This window comes from Saccopteryx leptura, chromosome 4 (assembly GCF_036850995.1).
Source record: "Saccopteryx leptura isolate mSacLep1 chromosome 4, mSacLep1_pri_phased_curated, whole genome shotgun sequence".
Lineage (NCBI taxonomy): Eukaryota > Metazoa > Chordata > Mammalia > Chiroptera > Emballonuridae > Saccopteryx > Saccopteryx leptura.
The window spans coordinates 154,123,292-154,142,439 of NC_089506.1; the positions used below are offsets into that span (position 1 = coordinate 154,123,292).

Below are 19,148 nucleotides of genomic sequence, written 5' to 3' on the forward strand. Positions count from 1 at the left end.
TCAGGGAATGTCTTATTTTTCCATGAACAAGAATTTACATTTATTGTTGAACAAAAAGTCAACATTTATTAATATACTGTAGTCATGTCATCACAAACATTAGCATAACCAACTAAACTCTGAATTCTATCAAGAATTTTTTGTGACTCTATTTCTATGTACAACAATCTACCGTTTCCCCCAAAATAAGACAGTGTCTTACATTAATTTTTTTGCTCCTAAAGACACGCTAGGTCTTATTTTCAGGGGAGGCCTTATATTTCTAAGCTTGAAAAAATTGCACTAGGTCTTATTTTCGTTGGATGTCTTATTTTCAGGGAAACAGGGCAGTTGAGTTTTGCTTTTTTTTTTTAACTCCAGTGTGACTCTCTCCACCCTTTAGTTCGAATATTTAATCCACTTAGTGTAATTATTTATGTTGCTGGGTTTAAGTCTGTCATTTTGCCATTGTTTTCATTTGTTCCTTCTGTTTTTGTTTCTCTGTTTCTCTATTAATGCCTCTTTTTGGGTTAATTGGATGTTTTTAAATATTTTCTTTTATTTCCTCTATTGGCTTCTTAGCCATGCATCTTTTAAATTACTTTTTATTGATTACTATAGGGCTAATGATATACCTTCTTAATCTATTGAAGTCAGCTTTATAAGTCAGTATTGTATCACTTCACATTTTACACTTGACCCTTCTCACTTTCTACTTCTCTTTTTTCCTCTCAATTTAACTTAATATAATTTCCCTCTCAAATATAATTTAAGTCTTATTCAACCTCTCCATTCTTTGTGTTCTTCTTGTCATATCTTTTGTTTTTATATATGTTAAAAACTGCTAACATGTTGTTCTTGCTTTAAGTGGGTTGTTTTAAAATATAGTCTTTTAAGGAAATTTTAAGAAGAATAAAAAAACTAAACTTTTATTTTTAACAAATTATTTATCATTTCTGATATTTTTCTTTCCTTCCTGAAATCTGAATTCTGTCTGGTTTCATTTCCCTATAACTGGAAGAAACTCATTTATAATTTTTTACAGTGCTCATCTGTTTGAAGTGAATTCTTTCAGCTTTCATTTATTTGAAAATGTCCTTTTTTGTTTTTTTATTTTTGTGACAGAGACAGAGAGAGAGAGAGACAGACAGATAGGGACAGACAGACAGGAAGGGAGAGCAATGAGAAGCATCAGTTCTTTGTTGTGGCACCTTAGTTGTTTATTGATTGCTTTCTCATATGTGTCTTGACTGGGGGGGGGGGGCTATAGCAGAGCACGTGACCCCTTGCTCAAGCCAGTGACCTTGGGTTCAAGTTGGTGAGCTGCTCAAACCAGATGAGCCTGCGCTCAGGCCGGCGACCTCAGGGTTTTGAACCTGAGTCCTCCGCGTCCCAGTCCAACGTTGTATCCACTGCACCACTGCCTGGTCGGGCCATATCTTGTTTTTTTGAAGAATATTTTAACTGGATATAGAATTCTGAGCTAACAATTTTTTTTCTTCCAGCCCCTTGAAAATATTTGTCTTCTTGCCCCAACTGCTGTGATGAGAGAGCGAGTGTTTTTCCATTATTTTTCTCTTTTATATAGCATTGTTTTCAGGCTCCTTTAATGATTTTCTCTTTATCTTGCTCTTTAACAGTTTGACCATGATGTATTTATTGTTTTTGAAGTTTGATAAGATTCTTGAACCTGGTAAATAGTGTTTTTATCAAACTAATAAAATTTTAACTGTTATTTCTTCATCTTCTTAGGTATGTTTTCCAGTGTTTTTCAACCTCCCCTCCATGAGGGTGGTCAACTCTTTTGCAGACCCATGCCAGTCTGCAGACTGGAGGTCGAAAAACACTAGATATTATCCCACAAATTCCTGATGCTGTGTTCAGTTTTCTTCAGTCCATTTTTCTTTTTGTTCCTAAAATTGCCAATTGCTAGTGATCAATCAAGTTCATGGACTCTTTGGCTACCTCCAATCTACTAAGTCTATTCAGTGACATTTTCATTTTAGTTATTAAAGCTTTCGTGCCTAGAATTTTAATTTTTTCCCCCTTTGGTTCTTTTTTTGTAGTTTTAGTTTCTCTGCTGAGATTACTATCTGTTCATATATTCTCTTTTGTTTCTTTACTCTTTTTTTTCCTTTACTCTTGAGACATATTTATAATAGCCACTCTAAAGTTTCTATTAATTACAATATCTGGGTCAACATAAAGCCTGTTTCTAATGACTTATGGGTCACATTTTCTTATTTCATTGAATGTCCAGTAATTTTTTATTATGTGTAGGACACTATTGATGATACCTTGTTGAGATGCTAAATTTTTAGAAAATTTTCTTTGGAGAGTGTTGGCTTTTGTTTTAGTAGGAAGTTTGGTTACTGGCTGACCACCTGTGTAAGCTTGCTTTTATATTTTGCCAGGGCAGATCTGTGGAAAGCTTAAGGTTTTTTTCTCAGGCCCCTCTAATGTAGCAAGAAACATCCTCCAAAATCTGTATTCTCTATGATTTTTCTTAGGGCTTGGCTTAGACTTTGTTAGTGTGGGTCTAGAGCAGGTCTTATTCTTGCGTGTGCTTTTTCCCTTAAAGTGAAGGCTTCTAGTTGATGTCCAGAGTGCTAATGAGTTCTCTTGGTTCAAACTGGGTTAGACTGCTGCTATAGCTTGAGTTCTAGTATTTCTAGTCTATATTAACCTTATTACAGTTACCCTTTTGTAAGCTTGCTGAAGTTATGTCCTACATTGGTTAGGGACTTTCAGGAAGCCCTTGTACAAACTTTTCTGTTTTCCTCTCTGCACAGTTTCTTCTCTCTGCCTACCAGCCCTGCTCTGCTTGCACTCCAGCTCACTGTACTGCAATTTGGGAATTGTCCTTAGGCAGAAAACCAGAGCAAATGTGGGCTCACCTCGCAAAGTTCACATTCTTCTGTCTGTTATACAGTACCTCAAAAATAGTTGTATCATTTTAATAGCTGTTTACAAGAGGAGACGAAGTCTGGTCCCAATTATTCTGTCCTGTTGGAAGTGCAGGTCTCCCCCAACATTTATATATGTGTTGAGTGAACTTTAGGGGTCCCATAAAAGGGAAAAATAAACCTTAGTCTCTCTTATAACTAAAGAGAGTAACGCGAGCTTATGGTGTTCATGAACTGAATCATTTCCTTCGGATCTTCCTGCTTCTAACCCCCAGTCATCTGTTCACTTCTCTTTTCTCTGTTCACAAGGAGGGAGGAAGGAACAGAGGAGAGAAAGACATTACTTAGATCTTGCATCCTGGATTATGACCTTGGGTCTGTCAGCTGGAAAAAAAATGTGGTTTATGAAAAAGCACTGTGTATTAGGGGTAAAAGTAGGAATGTATGGAAGACTTTCTGTGTTTGTGTTTTGTGACACTGCTTATACATTGAGATTTAAGGAAACATGATGTGTTGGGGAAGGGAACTACTTAGAACATCTTTAAAACTTGTTCCCTCTTGCCTGACCAGGTGGTAGCTCAGTGGATAGAGCGTCAGACTGGAATGCAGAGGACCCAGGTTCGAGACCCCGAGGTCGCCAGCTTGAGCGTGGGCTTATCTGGTTTGAGCAAAGCTCACCAGCTTGGACCCAAGGTCGCTGGCTCGAGCAAGGGGTTACTCGGTCTGCTGAAGGCCCACAGTCAAGGCACACATGAGAAAGCAATCAACGAACTAAAGTGCCACAATGGAAAACTGATGATTGATGCTTCTCATCCTTCTGCGTTCCTGTCTGTCCCTATCTATCCCTCTCTCTGACTCTTGCTCTGTCTTTGTAAAAACAAAAACAAAAGCAAAAAAAAAAAAACTTGTTCCCTCTTAATGACTGGCCTTCAGATTTTGGTGAGATGATATCTGTATATCTAAATTTATAACTTAATATAAGCTTTGGGATTGGAGGTGGGTGAAGAATTCTTTTGTCAGATTAGAGCTGTTCAGAAAAGTCCCTTTTTCTAAATTCTAGTCTTTTTTCTCTTTAAGCTTAAATGTCTTTAAAATAAAATCTTTTTGATGGAAGATCATTGCTCATATGCAAATAGTTACTTTATTTAATGATTAACCATCATGTCAGAAATTTAATGAAGTTTCCACTTGGAATTGATCTTGAAGATTTAAATGTTTTCTCATGTTTGGAGTTTTTAGCTTTATTTAAATGTCATGGGGCCTCAGAAGAATAATCTTTTATTTTTAGAGCCTAATTTGGTTGCTATAATACTTAATTGAATATAATAAATCTTGTATCTGCTCAAAAGCCTTTTTTTCATTAGGCCTATTCTTAAAATTGTTTTGGCTTATTGATTTGGAAATACACCCCATTTCATATTCTCAGAAAATGTGATGGTAGTTTGAATGAATTAAAGTCTGTGGGAAGTTTGCTCCTTTTAATTCAAAGTATTTGGCATCTTTGCCATAGTTTTACATTTGTCATATTTTTTTAATTGAACTCTCCTCTGTAATCACTCACTCTCTTGCCAGCATCCTCTATGCATCTTCCTCTTAGGTTCTTACCAGCTTTTCCCTACATATTTAATCCTGGATTCACCATTTGTTTTCTCTACTTTTAAAAAACTTTTTATTTATTTTTAAATTTTTAATTGTGCTAAGATACATATAGCATGCTTTCTCTTTCAGACCTGATCCGGTAAGCACTGTTAAGCACATTTATGGAGACCGGTGGCGTCACGTATTCCACTGGACTTATTACTAAACTTCTCAGCCCTACTTTGTTCTTGGGCCGCCCTTCCCGGTTCTCTTCCATAGCATCTGTCCTTTATTTTGCTAATCAAGTTATTTATGCCTTCCCCTCAACTGCCTGTGACTCTGGGCAGATGGCCTTGTTTCCTCTGTCACAGAGAACATGGAAGCGCTCTGCTGTTCACACCCTCAGCTTTCCATGTTCAAATACATGCTTCTTCTCTGTCTTCACATCCTGTTCGTCCAGGCTTGGAGGAAGAGAGGGCCTAATTCCTATCCAGGTTAATTTTTCTACTGGAATCTTGTGATGTACTCTATCCCCCTGGGTAAAGCATTTCCTCTGGTCTACTTCTCCAAGTCCATGTTTGGTCATTCTTTACTCTTACTTTCTCACATAAGTACTTACTTAAGTTGTTCTCATCATAAATACCGACAACAACAACAAAAGGATTTAACTCTTCTCTATACCATATTTTCTTTCAGTCTGATCCTATCCTTTTTTTTGATAGTTAACTTTGAACCTCGAAAGAATGATCTGCAGCCCTAGCCTTCCCTTGTTAACTTTCAATTCTTTCTTTGAACTACTGAAGTCAGGCTTCTGTCCCCATTACTCTACTGTACACACCTCATTCAAGTCACTTATTCCCTGGTTGCAAACCTAGTGTTCTCTTTAGGTCTCTTTTACTTGACCTTTCTAAGACAGCAATTTTGAGCCCTTTTCATCTCATGGCACATATAAACTAATTACTAAAAATCTGTGGCATACCAAAAAAAAAATTATATTTTTGTCGATATGACCAAAAATAGGTATAATTTTGATTGATTTACACTGGATAGCTATTGTTGTGTTGTTTCTTATGATACTCTAAGGGAAAAGAGGCCAGTGCCCCTGACTAAATAGTCAGGTATTGCATGTTTTAAAAATTCTTGTGGCACACCAGTGTGTCTGCTGCTGGACACGGATTGAAAATCGCTGTTCTAAGACATTAAATGCTGACCACATTCTTTTTCTTGAAACCCTTTCTTTGCTTTCTAGGATGCTATTATCCCTGAGTTTTCTACCTCTGGTACATCCCACTAATTCTCCTTTGCTCTGCCCCTCTTCCTCTGCCCACGTCTTTAATGCAGATGCTCTCAGACTTTTATTTCTCTTTCAGTAGTCTCACCCATCTGCATGATTTTAATTATCATGTAATTAAAGTCACATGAAAATCTAAAATCTGAATCTCTCATATCTCTTTTTTGAGTTCATACCCACATAATATAATCCTTATCATAGTCCTACAAAATATTAATGTCTTCCACATTTATAGGTGAGGAAATGGAAATTAAGGCATGCTTAGTAGCTTGTTTGAGATCAAGCAGTCGGTGAAAGAGCCAAGATTTTAACCTCTGTCTGAAGTAATAATACTAATCAAGTATCTTACCTGCTTATCTGACAGATATATTAAATATGTCATGTCTCACACCGAATGCCATCTCATAACTCCATTCTCACTATTCCTCCCCCCAAAATGAAACAAGAGAGATAAAATGAAAACATAGATTCTCAACTTCAATGAATGGCATTCCTTCTTTTAGTTATTCAAGTCAAAATTGTATAGAGAATTGATGTAGACTTCCCTCTCTCTCCACCCTATAGACTCATCCAGGCCAAGCTGGTGTCACATGGTCCCTGTGGATTCTCCTCCTCAAACAAGATTGTAACCCTGCCTGCCTTTTTACTTCTACTATTACTGTGACAGTTGAGAACTTTATATCAAACTGGATTGCCATTATTGTGACAATCCAACCCATTGCTTCTCACATTATCTAGGATGAAGAGTTAAGGTCTCTTATTTTTTTATTTTAATTTTTAATCTGTTACAGAAATGTTGTAGACATATAGAAAATGAATCATTGCAAAGCAGATGAAAAGACATGCAAAATATAAGCTCCATAAATTCGATAAACCTAATATTACTGTGACATTTCTATAGAAGTTTTCAAATATTAATTTCCCATGTGCATCCTGTCACAGATATTCAACAAACAGTTTGTGGATTGGCACTGGGCCACAAACAACATTGAGGAGCACCAGGTCATGGTATCTGATGAAAAGAAATGTCTTCAGTTTTCCCAGATCATAAACACATGGGCCTATGTTACTTAAAACTGAAATATTTCAACTAGGGCATTCTTTGCTTTTGGTTTATAGATAACTTGTATATGTGGATTTAAGAGGTTTTAGAGAATTTCCTGTTTCTTTAGGATCCTTCCTTTCAATACAAATAAATCCCATGTGAGCAAGGAGCAGTCATGTGTTACATTACAATTTAATGCTAAGATCAAAGTATAGTGACTTAAGAATCCAAAACAATATTTCTTAAATAGGCTTGATGTACATTCTTCATGGACTACCTGTATAAAGTGATTTCCCCTGGTCTTATGTATTTAACTTGATAGGATTGCACACACATACAAAAGTTTGTTTCTAACGTGCAGCAAAATATAGCAGTTAATGTGTTCCATTTATGAAACATTAAAATTCTGTATATGTATTCATCTGACTGGGTTATACATATGTATAACTTTTATGTATAAAAGTTATCTGGATTTTGACAGGCATCTGACTAAGCATTTGACAAAGATTTGTTAATGAATGGCAGACAGAAGATGCTAAAATGGTCAGACTGTGGATTACCCCTTGAATTTAAACAGGGTGTGCTTTAGGAATCCAAAAACACAAAAACGAGGTTCTGGAAGGATAGATGAATTCAGACATGCGGATGCTCTAAATACTAACCTGAGCTCGTACTTCGAATTTGTTTAGAAATTGATTAAATAAAACCATTCTGCCCGGACTCCATTATTGTGAATATCAGGTGTGACACAGAACAAAACACACAGGCAAATGCCTAAGGGAACATAATTTTCTCATGAGAGTAAAAGAAAGGCATAACAGGTTTTTTGATATTAAAATGAAAAAAGCAAATTAAGCAACTAATCTGCAGCATGGCCAGATAAAACTACCACAGAAAATTTCTAACAAATGTTCATTAAGAGCTAAAAAAATTTAAGTTCAGTTACAACAAAATTTGCTTCGTTAATTAAGTACATGATTCCCAAACACAAGTTACTATCAAAACAAACCAAAACTTAAAAACAAACAAACAAAAAAACAAACCAAAACTTTGTCACAAGAAGTAGGGGCATTATAGCAAGTTTAGGGGACTAAATTCCCAAAGCAGGATGCTATAAGGATTGCCCTTCTTCCATTTCCAAGTCATTCACAGATGGCCAGGGGGCAACCTGCTAACCCCACACCTAAAAAGTGATTAAAAGTTTTATTCAAAGAAAGATTTTAATTTTTTTTTATTTATTCATTTTAGAGAGGAGAGGGAGAGACAGAGAGAGAGAGAGGAGAGACAGAGAGAGAAGGGGGAGGAGCTGGAAGCATCAACTCCCATATGTGCCTTGACCAGGCAAGCCCAGGGTTTTGAACCGGCGACCTCAGCATTTCCAGGTCGACGCTTTTATCCCCTGCGCCACCACAGGTCAGGCCAAAGAAAGATTTTAAACAAAACTTTTATGAAGTTCAGGATGGAGAGGAAGTCAGAAAAGGTGACCTAATTGGGGTCTCTGTGCTCCCCAAAGAAAAAACCGGGTGAGACAAAGTGAAAGAAATGTATTTTTGAAAGGTAATAAAGAAAAAAACTAAATAACTTTTCTTAATTTACATTGTAGCAGGTCAAGCTGAATTATGGAATAACAGGTGTTCACTAGGCGGACTGGGGTGGAAAGGAGAAATGGTGACGTTGCAGGCAAAGGAACAGAGAGGAAAGTAGGCATGAGGAAGGTAGCATGAAGTAGCAACTTGTTCTCAGAGTAGAAAGCAGTTTGGGATAGCCAGAGTACAGCCAGGAATGGAGTGTCTGGTGTCGAGCTGCGCATAGCATAGTACAGCCAGGAATGGAGTGTCTGGTGTCGAGCTGCGCATGGAGAAGGTTTCAGCTTTATGGACACATACATCACCTGAGGGTTTGTTAAAATTCAAATTTAGGAAAGGGACTTTTCAGAGTCTGCTCTTCTAAAAGGCTGCAATGTGTTGCAAATGCTCTGGTCCACAGACCCGCATCTTGAGTAGCAAGACTATAAATTTTACCTTAATATTTATTCATACTTTGTTTCATGGGTTATGAGTTGCCACTGTTGAGTTATATAGTGTTTGTTGAATAGCACAGAATACACAGCATTGCTTTTAAACTAGATATTAAGTAATTTTATGTGCATTTTTCTCTGCTGATGGAGAAATAATACTCTTAGCAACTTCATTGCCAAGTACAAAAGAAGTACATAATTTAGATACAAGCTCTCATCCTTTATTGAATTAGTCGAGTAGAGGGATCCAACATAACAATGGGAGTTTTCTACATAATTTGCCACTTTCAGTTTACTGTCAACAGAAACATTGCTCTTCCAGGGGAAAAGAAACAACCCAGCCTATCGCTTTGCCATTATTTAAGTCTGAAAGGGCATGCCGGTTTCTGATCCTCCTTAGGGAGAATGGGATTCAGAGAAGAGAACCCTAGAGGCCCTAAGCGCAGGAACTGGGGGGTTCGGGTGCCAGGACCCGGAAGGGAACATGGACTAGGAGTGGGCACATCTCTCTGGTCTCACCGATGCTTCATCTGGGACAGGTGCAGCCAGTGGCAGGCCACAGGGCCCTCTACAGCTCAGGACGGGCCCAGGTTGTTGGGCAGGAGTGTATTAAGGAAATTAGTATTTAATCACGGTTACTTTTTTTTTATTAGTCTATTTGTTTAGCTTTCTTGTTTCACGACTGCAGTATACTTTTATTTATGCCTGAGTTTTTAATGGATACAAGAAAATTATAGCATCTTATTTAGTTCAGTAGCTCTGAGATAGAAATAAGTCTTAGCGATAAAAAGAAACTCTTAGATTAAATATGGTCTTGCTAGTAGACATTTTATTAAGAGCTTTTTTCCTAACTCTGCTTTGTTTTTATGTTTTATTTTTTTAGAACGGCTTCCACTCCCCAGGAATATGATTGAAAACAGCATGTTTGAGGAAGAACCAGATGTGGTGGATTTAGCCAAAGAGCCTTGTTTACATCCTTTAGAACCTGATGAGGTGGAATATGAGCCCCGGGGTTCACGACTGCTGGTGCGGGGTCTGGGGGAGCACGAGATGGATGAGGATGAAGAGGATTATGAATCATCTGCGAAGCTGTTGGGCATGTCCTTCATGAACAGAAGCTCGGGCCTCCGGAACAGTGCAGCTGGCTACAGGCAGAGCCCAGAGGGGACTTGTTCAGCCCCCTCTGCAAGGACCATGGTGGTCTGTGCTTTTGTCATTTTGATGGCCATTTCTGTAATCATGGTGATTTATCTACTGCCCAGATGTACCTTTACCAAAGAAGGTTGCCATAAGAAAAACCAATCAATGGGACTAATTCAGCCACTGGCAACAAATGGGAAATTGTTTCCATGGGCACAAGTCAGGCTTCCCACTGCCATTATGCCACTACACTATGAACTTAGCCTACACCCAAACCTAACCTCAATGACATTCACCGGTTCTGTGACAATCTCACTTCAGGCTCTTCAGGCCACGTGGAATATCGTTCTTCACAGCATGGGCCATAATATTTCAAGAGTTACCTTTATGTCAGCAGTTTCAAGACAAGAAAAACAAATTGAGGTTCTGAAATATCCATTTCATGAACAAATTGCCGTTGTTGCACCTGAAGCCCTTCTTGAGGGGCACAATTATACCTTGAAGATAGAGTACTCGGCAAATATATCTAGTTCTTACTATGGGTTTTATGGCATCTCCTACACTGATGAAAGTAATAAGAAAAAGTATGTAGCCCTCTTAAATGATTCTGTTTCTTTGCTCTGTGACGACTTCTATAAAATGGATTCCTTTGCTCACACCAGAGACATTAACTGCTATTCTTTAATATTTAGGGTTTGATATGTAAAAGAGTAGAATGGTGATTTGGATGAATATACTAACTACTATTTCTCAGTCATGATATATGTCATGATGAGGGGGCAGGGGCATGTGGATGGAAGGAAATGAATCAAGATAATATCTATTATAGTCTCTATCACAAAAACTTACATTATTTTAAGGTTTGTGGGGTTTGTTTGGGTTTTTTTTTTGGTATTTTCTAAGCTGAGTCTAATTTTTGTCGCCTTATAAGATCTCTGTGGGAAACAGAGTAAAGAAGAGGATGGATTATTCTTTAAAACTTGTTTTCCTGTGTGGAACATTTAGAAGATGTTTAGTAAGATGAGAAAGAGGGTGTTAAGAAGTCTTGAATACTTACATATATTATTTTTTTTTTTTTTTGTTTGTTTGTTTTTACAGAGACAGAGAGAGAGTCAGAGAGAGGGATAGACAGGGACAGACAGACAGGAATGGAGAGAGATGAGAAGCATCAATCATCAGTTTTTTGTTGCGACACCTTAGTTGTTCATTGATTGCTTTCTCATATGTGCCTTGACCGTGGACCTTCAGCAGACCGAGTAACCCTTTGCTCGAGCCAGCGACCTTGGGTCCAAGGTGGTGAGCCTTGCTCAAACCAGATAAGCCCACACTCAAGCTGGCGACCTTGGGGTCTCGAACCTGGGTCCTCTGCATCCCAGTCTAACGCTCTATCCACTGTACCACCGCCTAGTCAGGCACATATATCATTTTTATTATCTTTAATCTTTGCTTTTTTTTAATGCCACTGGCTATTTTGAATTTCTGATTAAATCAGTTTGGAGAAATTTTTTTAAAATCTAAGAGAGACTTAATTGGTTTTTTTAAAAAATGACTCAAAACGTAAAGTATCCAGCTCCCTATTTATTTAGCATGTAGTTTGCATTTCCAGAAAGAAACAGTATTTTTACATAGCAATAATGTCAGTTTTCCTGTGTGCACAAAGTCCTTGTTCGATTTGCTTAACACAGGTGCAGCATCCTCTCATATTACTCTAAACCAGTGTGTGAATTATTGATGCCATTTGGCTAATGTTTGTTGGTATATTGAGAAAAATAGAAATGAATATTCTAAGTCTATTTGAGGAAGTTTTTTTGGTTCTTCTTACATGGAGAAAGAGACAAGAGCAGGCTCTGCAGTCCTAGTCAGATAAGTAATTTTATTCTTTTATGTAGTACTTATAAAATAATGGCATGCTGGCTCTTTGTGAGAGCTGACATTAAAAGCAAATGTGTAATTGTGAAGACTGTGGTCTTCTTGTTATTATGTTTCCTTCATAACCTATATCATCTCTAGGAATTACAAGGTATACGTAAAAACAATATTTTTAGTATACAAACAAACATTTAAGACAAATCCTTTATAATTTCTTTAAATCTGATTATTGCCCTTGGAGTCCCTTGTGCCTGCTACTATAGAATGGGAGGGAAATGTTATATGGCAGAATAAGGAGATTTTTGGTATGGTCACTTTTTGACTCTTGCCATGAACTGGATTGAGTTGTGGAAAATTCTAGAAAAATGGAAGACAGTACTTTAAAATTAAGAAATAGAATATTTAAAATAGTATTTTAAAGCCTTAAAGCAGTGGTCCCCAACCTTTTTTGGGCCACGGACCGGTTTAATGTCAGAAAATATTTTCACGGACCAGCCTTTAGGGTGGGACAGATAAATGTATCACGTGACAAGCGTCAAGAGTGGGTCTTAGACGGATGTAACAGGGAATCTGGTCATTTTTAAAAAATAAAACATTGTTCAGACTTAAATATAAATAAAATGGAAATAATGTTATTTATTCTTTCTCTGTGTACTGGTACCAAATGGCCCACGGACTGGTACCAGTGCGCAGCCCGGGGGTTGGGGACCACTGCCTTAAAGTAAATCAGTCCATGAAATTCTGCTGCTGGAAAAAAATATATAAATTCATTAACTTACCTGGTTAGGTAAAATGAGTGCCCCACAAGAATATATATCTTGATACAAAATATAGTTTAAAAGATTATTTATCCCTTTGAAGATGTCTGAAAACCATAATTCAAAACAATTTTTTGGTCTTTTTCCCGCTTTTAATTTTGCTTAGTTCTGTCGTACTTGTCAAGGTGCCTTGAATAGTAGGTGTATCAATAATTGGATGAATTTGTATTTGTTGTAGATACTTTGCAGCAACTCAGTTTGAGCCCCTGGCAGCAAGATCTGCTTTTCCTTGTTTTGATGAACCAGCATTTAAAGCCACATTTAGTGTCAAGATCACAAGAGAGGAGCAATACACTGCTTTATCAAATATGCCTAAGGTACTGTTTTGGTCCTTGATTATAAAATCTTTGAGTAGGTCTCTTTCTTTGTTATGAAGACTTGAATCCCTCTTTGCCAAACTCTTGAGAATGATTAAAATTGCATACATTCATATTCTTCCTTAAAATACATACATAAAAGTTGAAAAATACTGAGGTTGGGCAAAAGTAGGTCTACAGTTGTTTAAATGGAAAATAATACAATAATTAATAAATATTAATACAAGAATAAATTCTGTTTCATGTACTCACAACTGTAAACCTACTTTTGCCCACCCTGTATGATGGCATAACTGGAAGCCAGCCTCAGGAGCACGTGAGGGAAGAGAAGGCCCTCTGGGTGTCGATGTAGGGGCAAGAAATGTGAAGTGTGTGCTGTGCACTGAAGATATACAAAATGTTACTACTATGAACCAGTACTGATAATCGGAGTGATATTTTCTGAGATATGGTGAATTTGCTATTCTAAACAATGATATATGATAGAATTAAATCATGATTAACCTTGGTGTTTTGTTGGTTATTGAAATCAGTAGGGTAACTGGGAAGTTGAACAAGAACTCAGACTTTCTTAGCTGTGAGCTCTGCTTGGAAGCCAGTGAGGGTGAAATCAAGCAGATTTTTTTTTTTTTTTTTGTATTTTTCTGAAGTGAGAAGCGGGGAGGCAGAGAGACAGACTCTCGCATGCGCTCAACCGGGACCTACCCTGCAAGCCCACTAGGGGGCGATCCTCTGCCTATCTGGAACATTGCTTCATTGCAACCAGAGCCATTTTATTGCCTGAGGCGGAGGCCATGGAGCCATCCTCAGCGCCCAGGCCAACTTTGCTCCAATGGAGCCTTGGCTGCGGGAGGGGAAGAGAGAGACAGAGAGGAAGGAGAAGGGAAGGGTGGAAAAGCAGATGGGAACTTCTCCTGTATGCCCTGGCCTGGAATTGAACCCGGGACTTCCACATGCCAGGCCGATGCTCTACCACTGAACCAACTGGCCAGGGCCCAGAATTCTTTTTATGCTAAACAGAATGTAGGGAGTCCTCTTGTAGTCACCTGAGGGGCTATGTGCAGCCTGATCGGAGCCTCTCAGAACCCATGTGGCTGAGACAGAGGAGCAGCCACCCTCAACAGACTAAGGAGTCAGCCCTTGTAAGCAAGAGAGGACATGATCTGGCCTTCAACAGGATGTCACTCTAACAGCTCCACTCCCAGCCATACTCTTCACCTTCATCTTTCTCTAAAAGAGTGGAATGCCTACTTGCCTAGTATCAGAAAACATTGCAATTCATGATCAGAAAACCCTGGAAGACTGCCTGCATTCCCTTACCTTGTATCTACCACAGGTCTAATGACTTTGTTCCCACTAAACCTTCTTGGGGGTCTTCACCAGGGTACTTTTGGAAGCCATTTCTGATCATTTGGAGGGATAACTCAGCTTTGGCTCCTCCTCCTTCTGTGAGTAAATTTGTAGCAGTGGAGAGGAGCTCTGCTAGATCACAAGGAAGGATTTGGGTTTTGGTGGTTTTTAAAGGGGAGAAACAGAGCTAATGTTACTTACTGTCTCTAATTTACATTTACTTAAAGCGATCTTTTGAGACTAAAACTCCTTATGCATTTCCACTGTAATTAATATATCCTCATGATGAAGGATGGAAGAACAGACTGAGATTAGGCATCATGCTCTGTTTAGAAACTAGTGCTGAGAGAGTAAAATATACCAACATCTTTACTGCTTATTTCCTGTTTGAATTTTTTGTGTCTCATTTTGTCACTGTCTTTTATTCCCCTAGTTACAGAACAGTCATCTTTCTCCCTTTGCTTGTAGAAGTCATCAGTTACTTTGAAAGATGGACTTGTTCAGGATGAGTTTTTTGAAAGCGTGAAGATGAGCACTTACCTGGTGGCTTTTATTGTGGGGGAGATGCGGAATCTGAGTCAAGACGTAAACGGAACCCTGGTAGGTTGTGGTATTTGTCGAGAAAGAGATTGCAAGGAATTCCTTAATGATTTCTGGTAATTGCTTTATGAAGGAAAACAAGCTTTTGGATCACAACTCACATTTTATGCCAGGATTTTTTAAAATTAAAGACTGCTATATTTTGCTAATTAAAAGGGTATCTAGTCCTTCTGTTATAAAAGATTATTATGTCTACCATATAACTCTTAGACATAGGACAGATATAAGTATTGTCTGGCTATTATTAGCAATAACACTGTATGCCTTTATGCTCAACTTAAAAGAATGGAAAACTATTCAAGAAGTAAAGTAAGTGTTCAAGGGCAAGTATAGACTGCCTATTGAATAGGTGTTCAATATGATTTACTCACCTTTGTGTTGAAAGAGTTTCTGTGAAGTCTAAACCAAACTATTTTTCAGAATCCCTTCAAAAGGATATTAAGACTGGTTTAAATCGGAAAAATTTTGATTAATTCCTCCTCACGCACTGCACCACAAATTTAACCCTTGATTTAGCTTTTGCAGCCTTGGTAAAATCTAACAGTCTCAATCTACAAAATCAGGTTTGCTTCTTCAAGACCCAGCTGAATACCAAACTGCCCTCTGTCCTTGAAGCGCTCCGTCTCCCGCTAGGGTTTATCCTGCCCTCTGGTCTCTCAGAGCACTTCACTTACGTCTCGGCTGTCGTGCTTGTCCCACACTTTGACACTGAACTCCTAGCACTTTTTATTGTATTTCAAAATGTATGCAGACTCGGGTTTTTCTCCCCCTCAGTTCTTTCCTCCCTCCTTCTCTCTCTCTCTTTTCTTCCCTCCCTCTGTCCCCTACTCCATCCGCTCTCTCTCTTTTTCTTTCAGCTGCTATGTTGGCTTATTACTGCCAGTACAATTACATTCAAATTCATCATTCTGATATTCAAGGCCCTCTTATAAATTAGACTATATTTCCAATTGCTGCAGTGTGAATTTCATCTAGGCAAGTGGAATTATTATTCATTGCTCAAATATACCTCGTTCTCCTAGATAGAATAGATAGGTAGATAGGTAGGAAGGTAGGTAGGTAATAATAGATAGATGATAGATAGATAGATAGATGATAGATAGATAGATAGATAGACAGACAGACATAGACAGAATTGAGAGAGAAGAGTTTCAGGTGATGACTTATTTTTGCTTTTATTAAAGGAAAAGGAATCAATGTGGCTCATCATGGAGTGTGTAATCTACCCAAGTTGAAATCTCTCCTCTGTAGCTTACTAGTGTGTGCCCCTGGCAGACTGCTCTGTAACCCTCTCTACACCTCACCTTCAACAGCTCTTGCTGGATTAGCCTGCCCTCTCAAGGATTAAATTGTTTAAATTTCTGTAAAATATTCAGTATGTTGCAGATAGTAATACACACACACACACACACACACACACACACACACAAGGAAGTAGTCTCTTTTTTGTACATGCAAACCTATGAAGTCCCTATATGTCTGAAAATATAAATAATCTTTATTATTTTAAATGCTACCTAGTAATAAACATGTTTTGAAAAATTAATATTATACAAACAATTGTTTATTTTATCTCGTTTTAGTAGGAAATGGAGAAGAATCTAACATGCATGGAGTTATACTCTGTGCTGGCAGCGTTTACATTCATTTATAAACATCTTTTTATTTTATAAACCAAATGAGGAGAGGCATTCGCTCCATGTTGCTGATAATGAAACAATGTCTCAGAGAAGTTTAGTAGTTGACCCAACATTATATAGCCAGTAACTGATAGTCAGAATTGTCCACCGCAATATGCTGCATCTTACACCAAATGACATAATGACTTCTGTTTGTGTGGTTACCAGAAATTCAGACTTGTAGGGTAACAAAGGATTTTTGTTATGTTTAAAAATGATAGTCTCTAGGAGGATTTTTATTGTGTAATATTTAACATTAGGCCTATTTCACAATATACAAGAATAAGGCAGTAGGGCTTTACTTACTAACCAATCTTACCAAACAACTGAAGATGTCAGAGTTGACTGTAGATTATCAAACTGGTTGTGTTTAGTGTCAAAGACTATGTTTTCAAAGGCCCGAAGAAAGAGGACCATTTTATTATTTCAGTCTTCTTTGAACTTCTCCCTAACTTCAGGAATGCAGAATTATCTAGGAAATTCCAGGCTGGTTTTCAAATGCCCTCCTTTTATCTGTTTGTCTTGAGGCTTTTGTTTTATTTTTCCCATTGCCTGATTTTGTTTTTACCACACAGGTCTAATTAGTAGAGTCAGAATCCAGTGGTAGATAGTCAGATGTGGACTATTTAACATTCAAAAAAGAAGTATTATCTATTATCCATATAAAGTTATAATTTTAATTTATTCATATTCAGTCAGGAACCTGGCTTAGTTCCACTAAGATTTTTCCACTAACATTTCTGCCTCCAGTATCTTTCCGTCAGCTAGGGACATTGTTCATAATTTATATCAGATCATTCTCTTCAAATCCCATCTAATCAGTTCATCTGGATAGACTTGATACTGTTGACTTTGTCTTTTCTTTCTTTCTTTCTTTTAAGGAATTTATGCTTTTTTGTGTATTCAGCTGTCTGTTTAGGAAAGCTAGTATTTTGAGGAGCAGGTTATATTATATCCTTTTGGGTGGGGAATTTATCTCCAGTGAAAACGCATAGCACATGTTCTTTCAAGGAATAAGAAAAGAAATAGAAGAGAAAATATCAAAGTGCCTTTTTTCCTATTATGGTATTCCAGAAATGGGACTAAGTGGATCTTTTGGTCAGAAATCAGTTTCCTATGAACTTCTTTTTCCCGCTTTACTTTTCCTCTAAGGGTAGGTGCTTTTCACATAGTGATGGAAGTGGCCAAACGGTGGGCCTGGCGAGGGGATGTTTGAGGAGGACTCTGGGGAGCGTGGGTGGTGTTTTTATTGGGATAGCAGATGATTGCATCGATTATAACAAAGAATAAGCAGAGATAATAAAGACGTCTTAAATTCCAAGTGATCTTGGTACAGTAATTCATGATGACAGATTTTAAAAGAGTATTATCAGGCTTTTTTATTATTTTAGCAATAACACTGATTCCTTTGAGGGGAAAAGATGCAGGAAGTGCACATGTCAGAGTCATGAGCTTGAGTTCTCCTGGCAGGTGGTAACTGAATTCAGTAAGCTCTGGGCACAGCCGTGTGTGTACCAAGGACTGCAGATGGTACACTTGGCCACGTGTTGTGGGAGATTACATTTCTTCCATAGTTACTTTAGAATGCAACGTATTTTTAATTGGCTAACTCTAGTTCTTGACACTTCATTGTTCCAGTAACTTGGCACAAATGTTCTATTCACACATATTTTGCCCATTTCTGATGGGACGCTATTGGTAATAATGATAATTACTACCATTTATTGAACCTTTATCTTATGTCAGGTACTATTTTAAGTTCTATAAGTGTATTAGTTCATTTAATCCTCATAGCAGCCCCTCGATGGTGGGAGGTACTTTCATCACCATTTTATAAAAGAGGAGACTGAGGTGTACCTGCACAGAGCATACAACTAGCAGAGTTTTTGACCTGACAATCTAACTACAGAACCTATATATTTAATTTCATGGATTTTTTCCATTTCATTTTGGTGTTATGCTTCCTTCATGTTTCTGTGATTAATGCATATGTTCTCTAGACTTAAGCTGCATATAAAGGCAATTAGAACTGAAATCTATTTGGCCTCCTGGAAATTGTTGAGAGTTTTTCAGTCCTTTAATGGGAGATTAAAATTAATTTAAAGTGAGAGTCCACCAGTTTTTTCCAAATGATGAATTAATATCTCCATTTCCCACCTGCTGAAATCTTTATTCTGAGGTTTCTATTTTCTGCTACATTATGTCCACATTCTATTTTCCAGGTGAATATAGAGGGTCTTTTTTATAACTCAATTAAAAAACAATAAATACTGCTTTTTAAACCCCACTTTTTAACATAGTTGTTTAGATTTTGCCTTTGGATACTTATTGAATAAGACTACAGTTAGTCACATTGCGTGTGTTTAACTTAGGCACTTGGAAAAGAGAGCGAGTAACATCTTAAATAATGTGGGCGATTGCATCTGCCGCGTCCCTGAGCAAGCATGTGCCCTAGAGTGGATGGGCAATGGGGGCGTGGATTTGTCACCCCGTTAGTCACTGTGTGCCACTCTCTGCGTGTTTCACTCTGCTGGGCATGGTTATGTTTTATGCAATGTG

The 19,148-nt window shown here is 37.8% G+C and overlaps 1 protein-coding gene across 3 annotated transcripts in view; it reads left to right on the top strand.

The window, feature by feature from the left end:
- The window catches only part of LNPEP (leucyl and cystinyl aminopeptidase), a 93,766-nt gene that overhangs the window by 28,805 nt on the left and 45,813 nt on the right, over positions 1–19,148 (top strand). For all 3 annotated transcript variants that reach the window (XM_066381892.1, XM_066381893.1, XM_066381894.1), the window contains exons 2-4: positions 9,700–10,540; positions 12,822–12,960; positions 14,779–14,910. In XM_066381892.1, the coding sequence (XP_066237989.1) occupies positions 9,700–10,540; positions 12,822–12,960; positions 14,779–14,910 (1,112 nt within the window). The remainder of the gene's footprint in view (positions 1–9,699; positions 10,541–12,821; positions 12,961–14,778; positions 14,911–19,148) is intronic.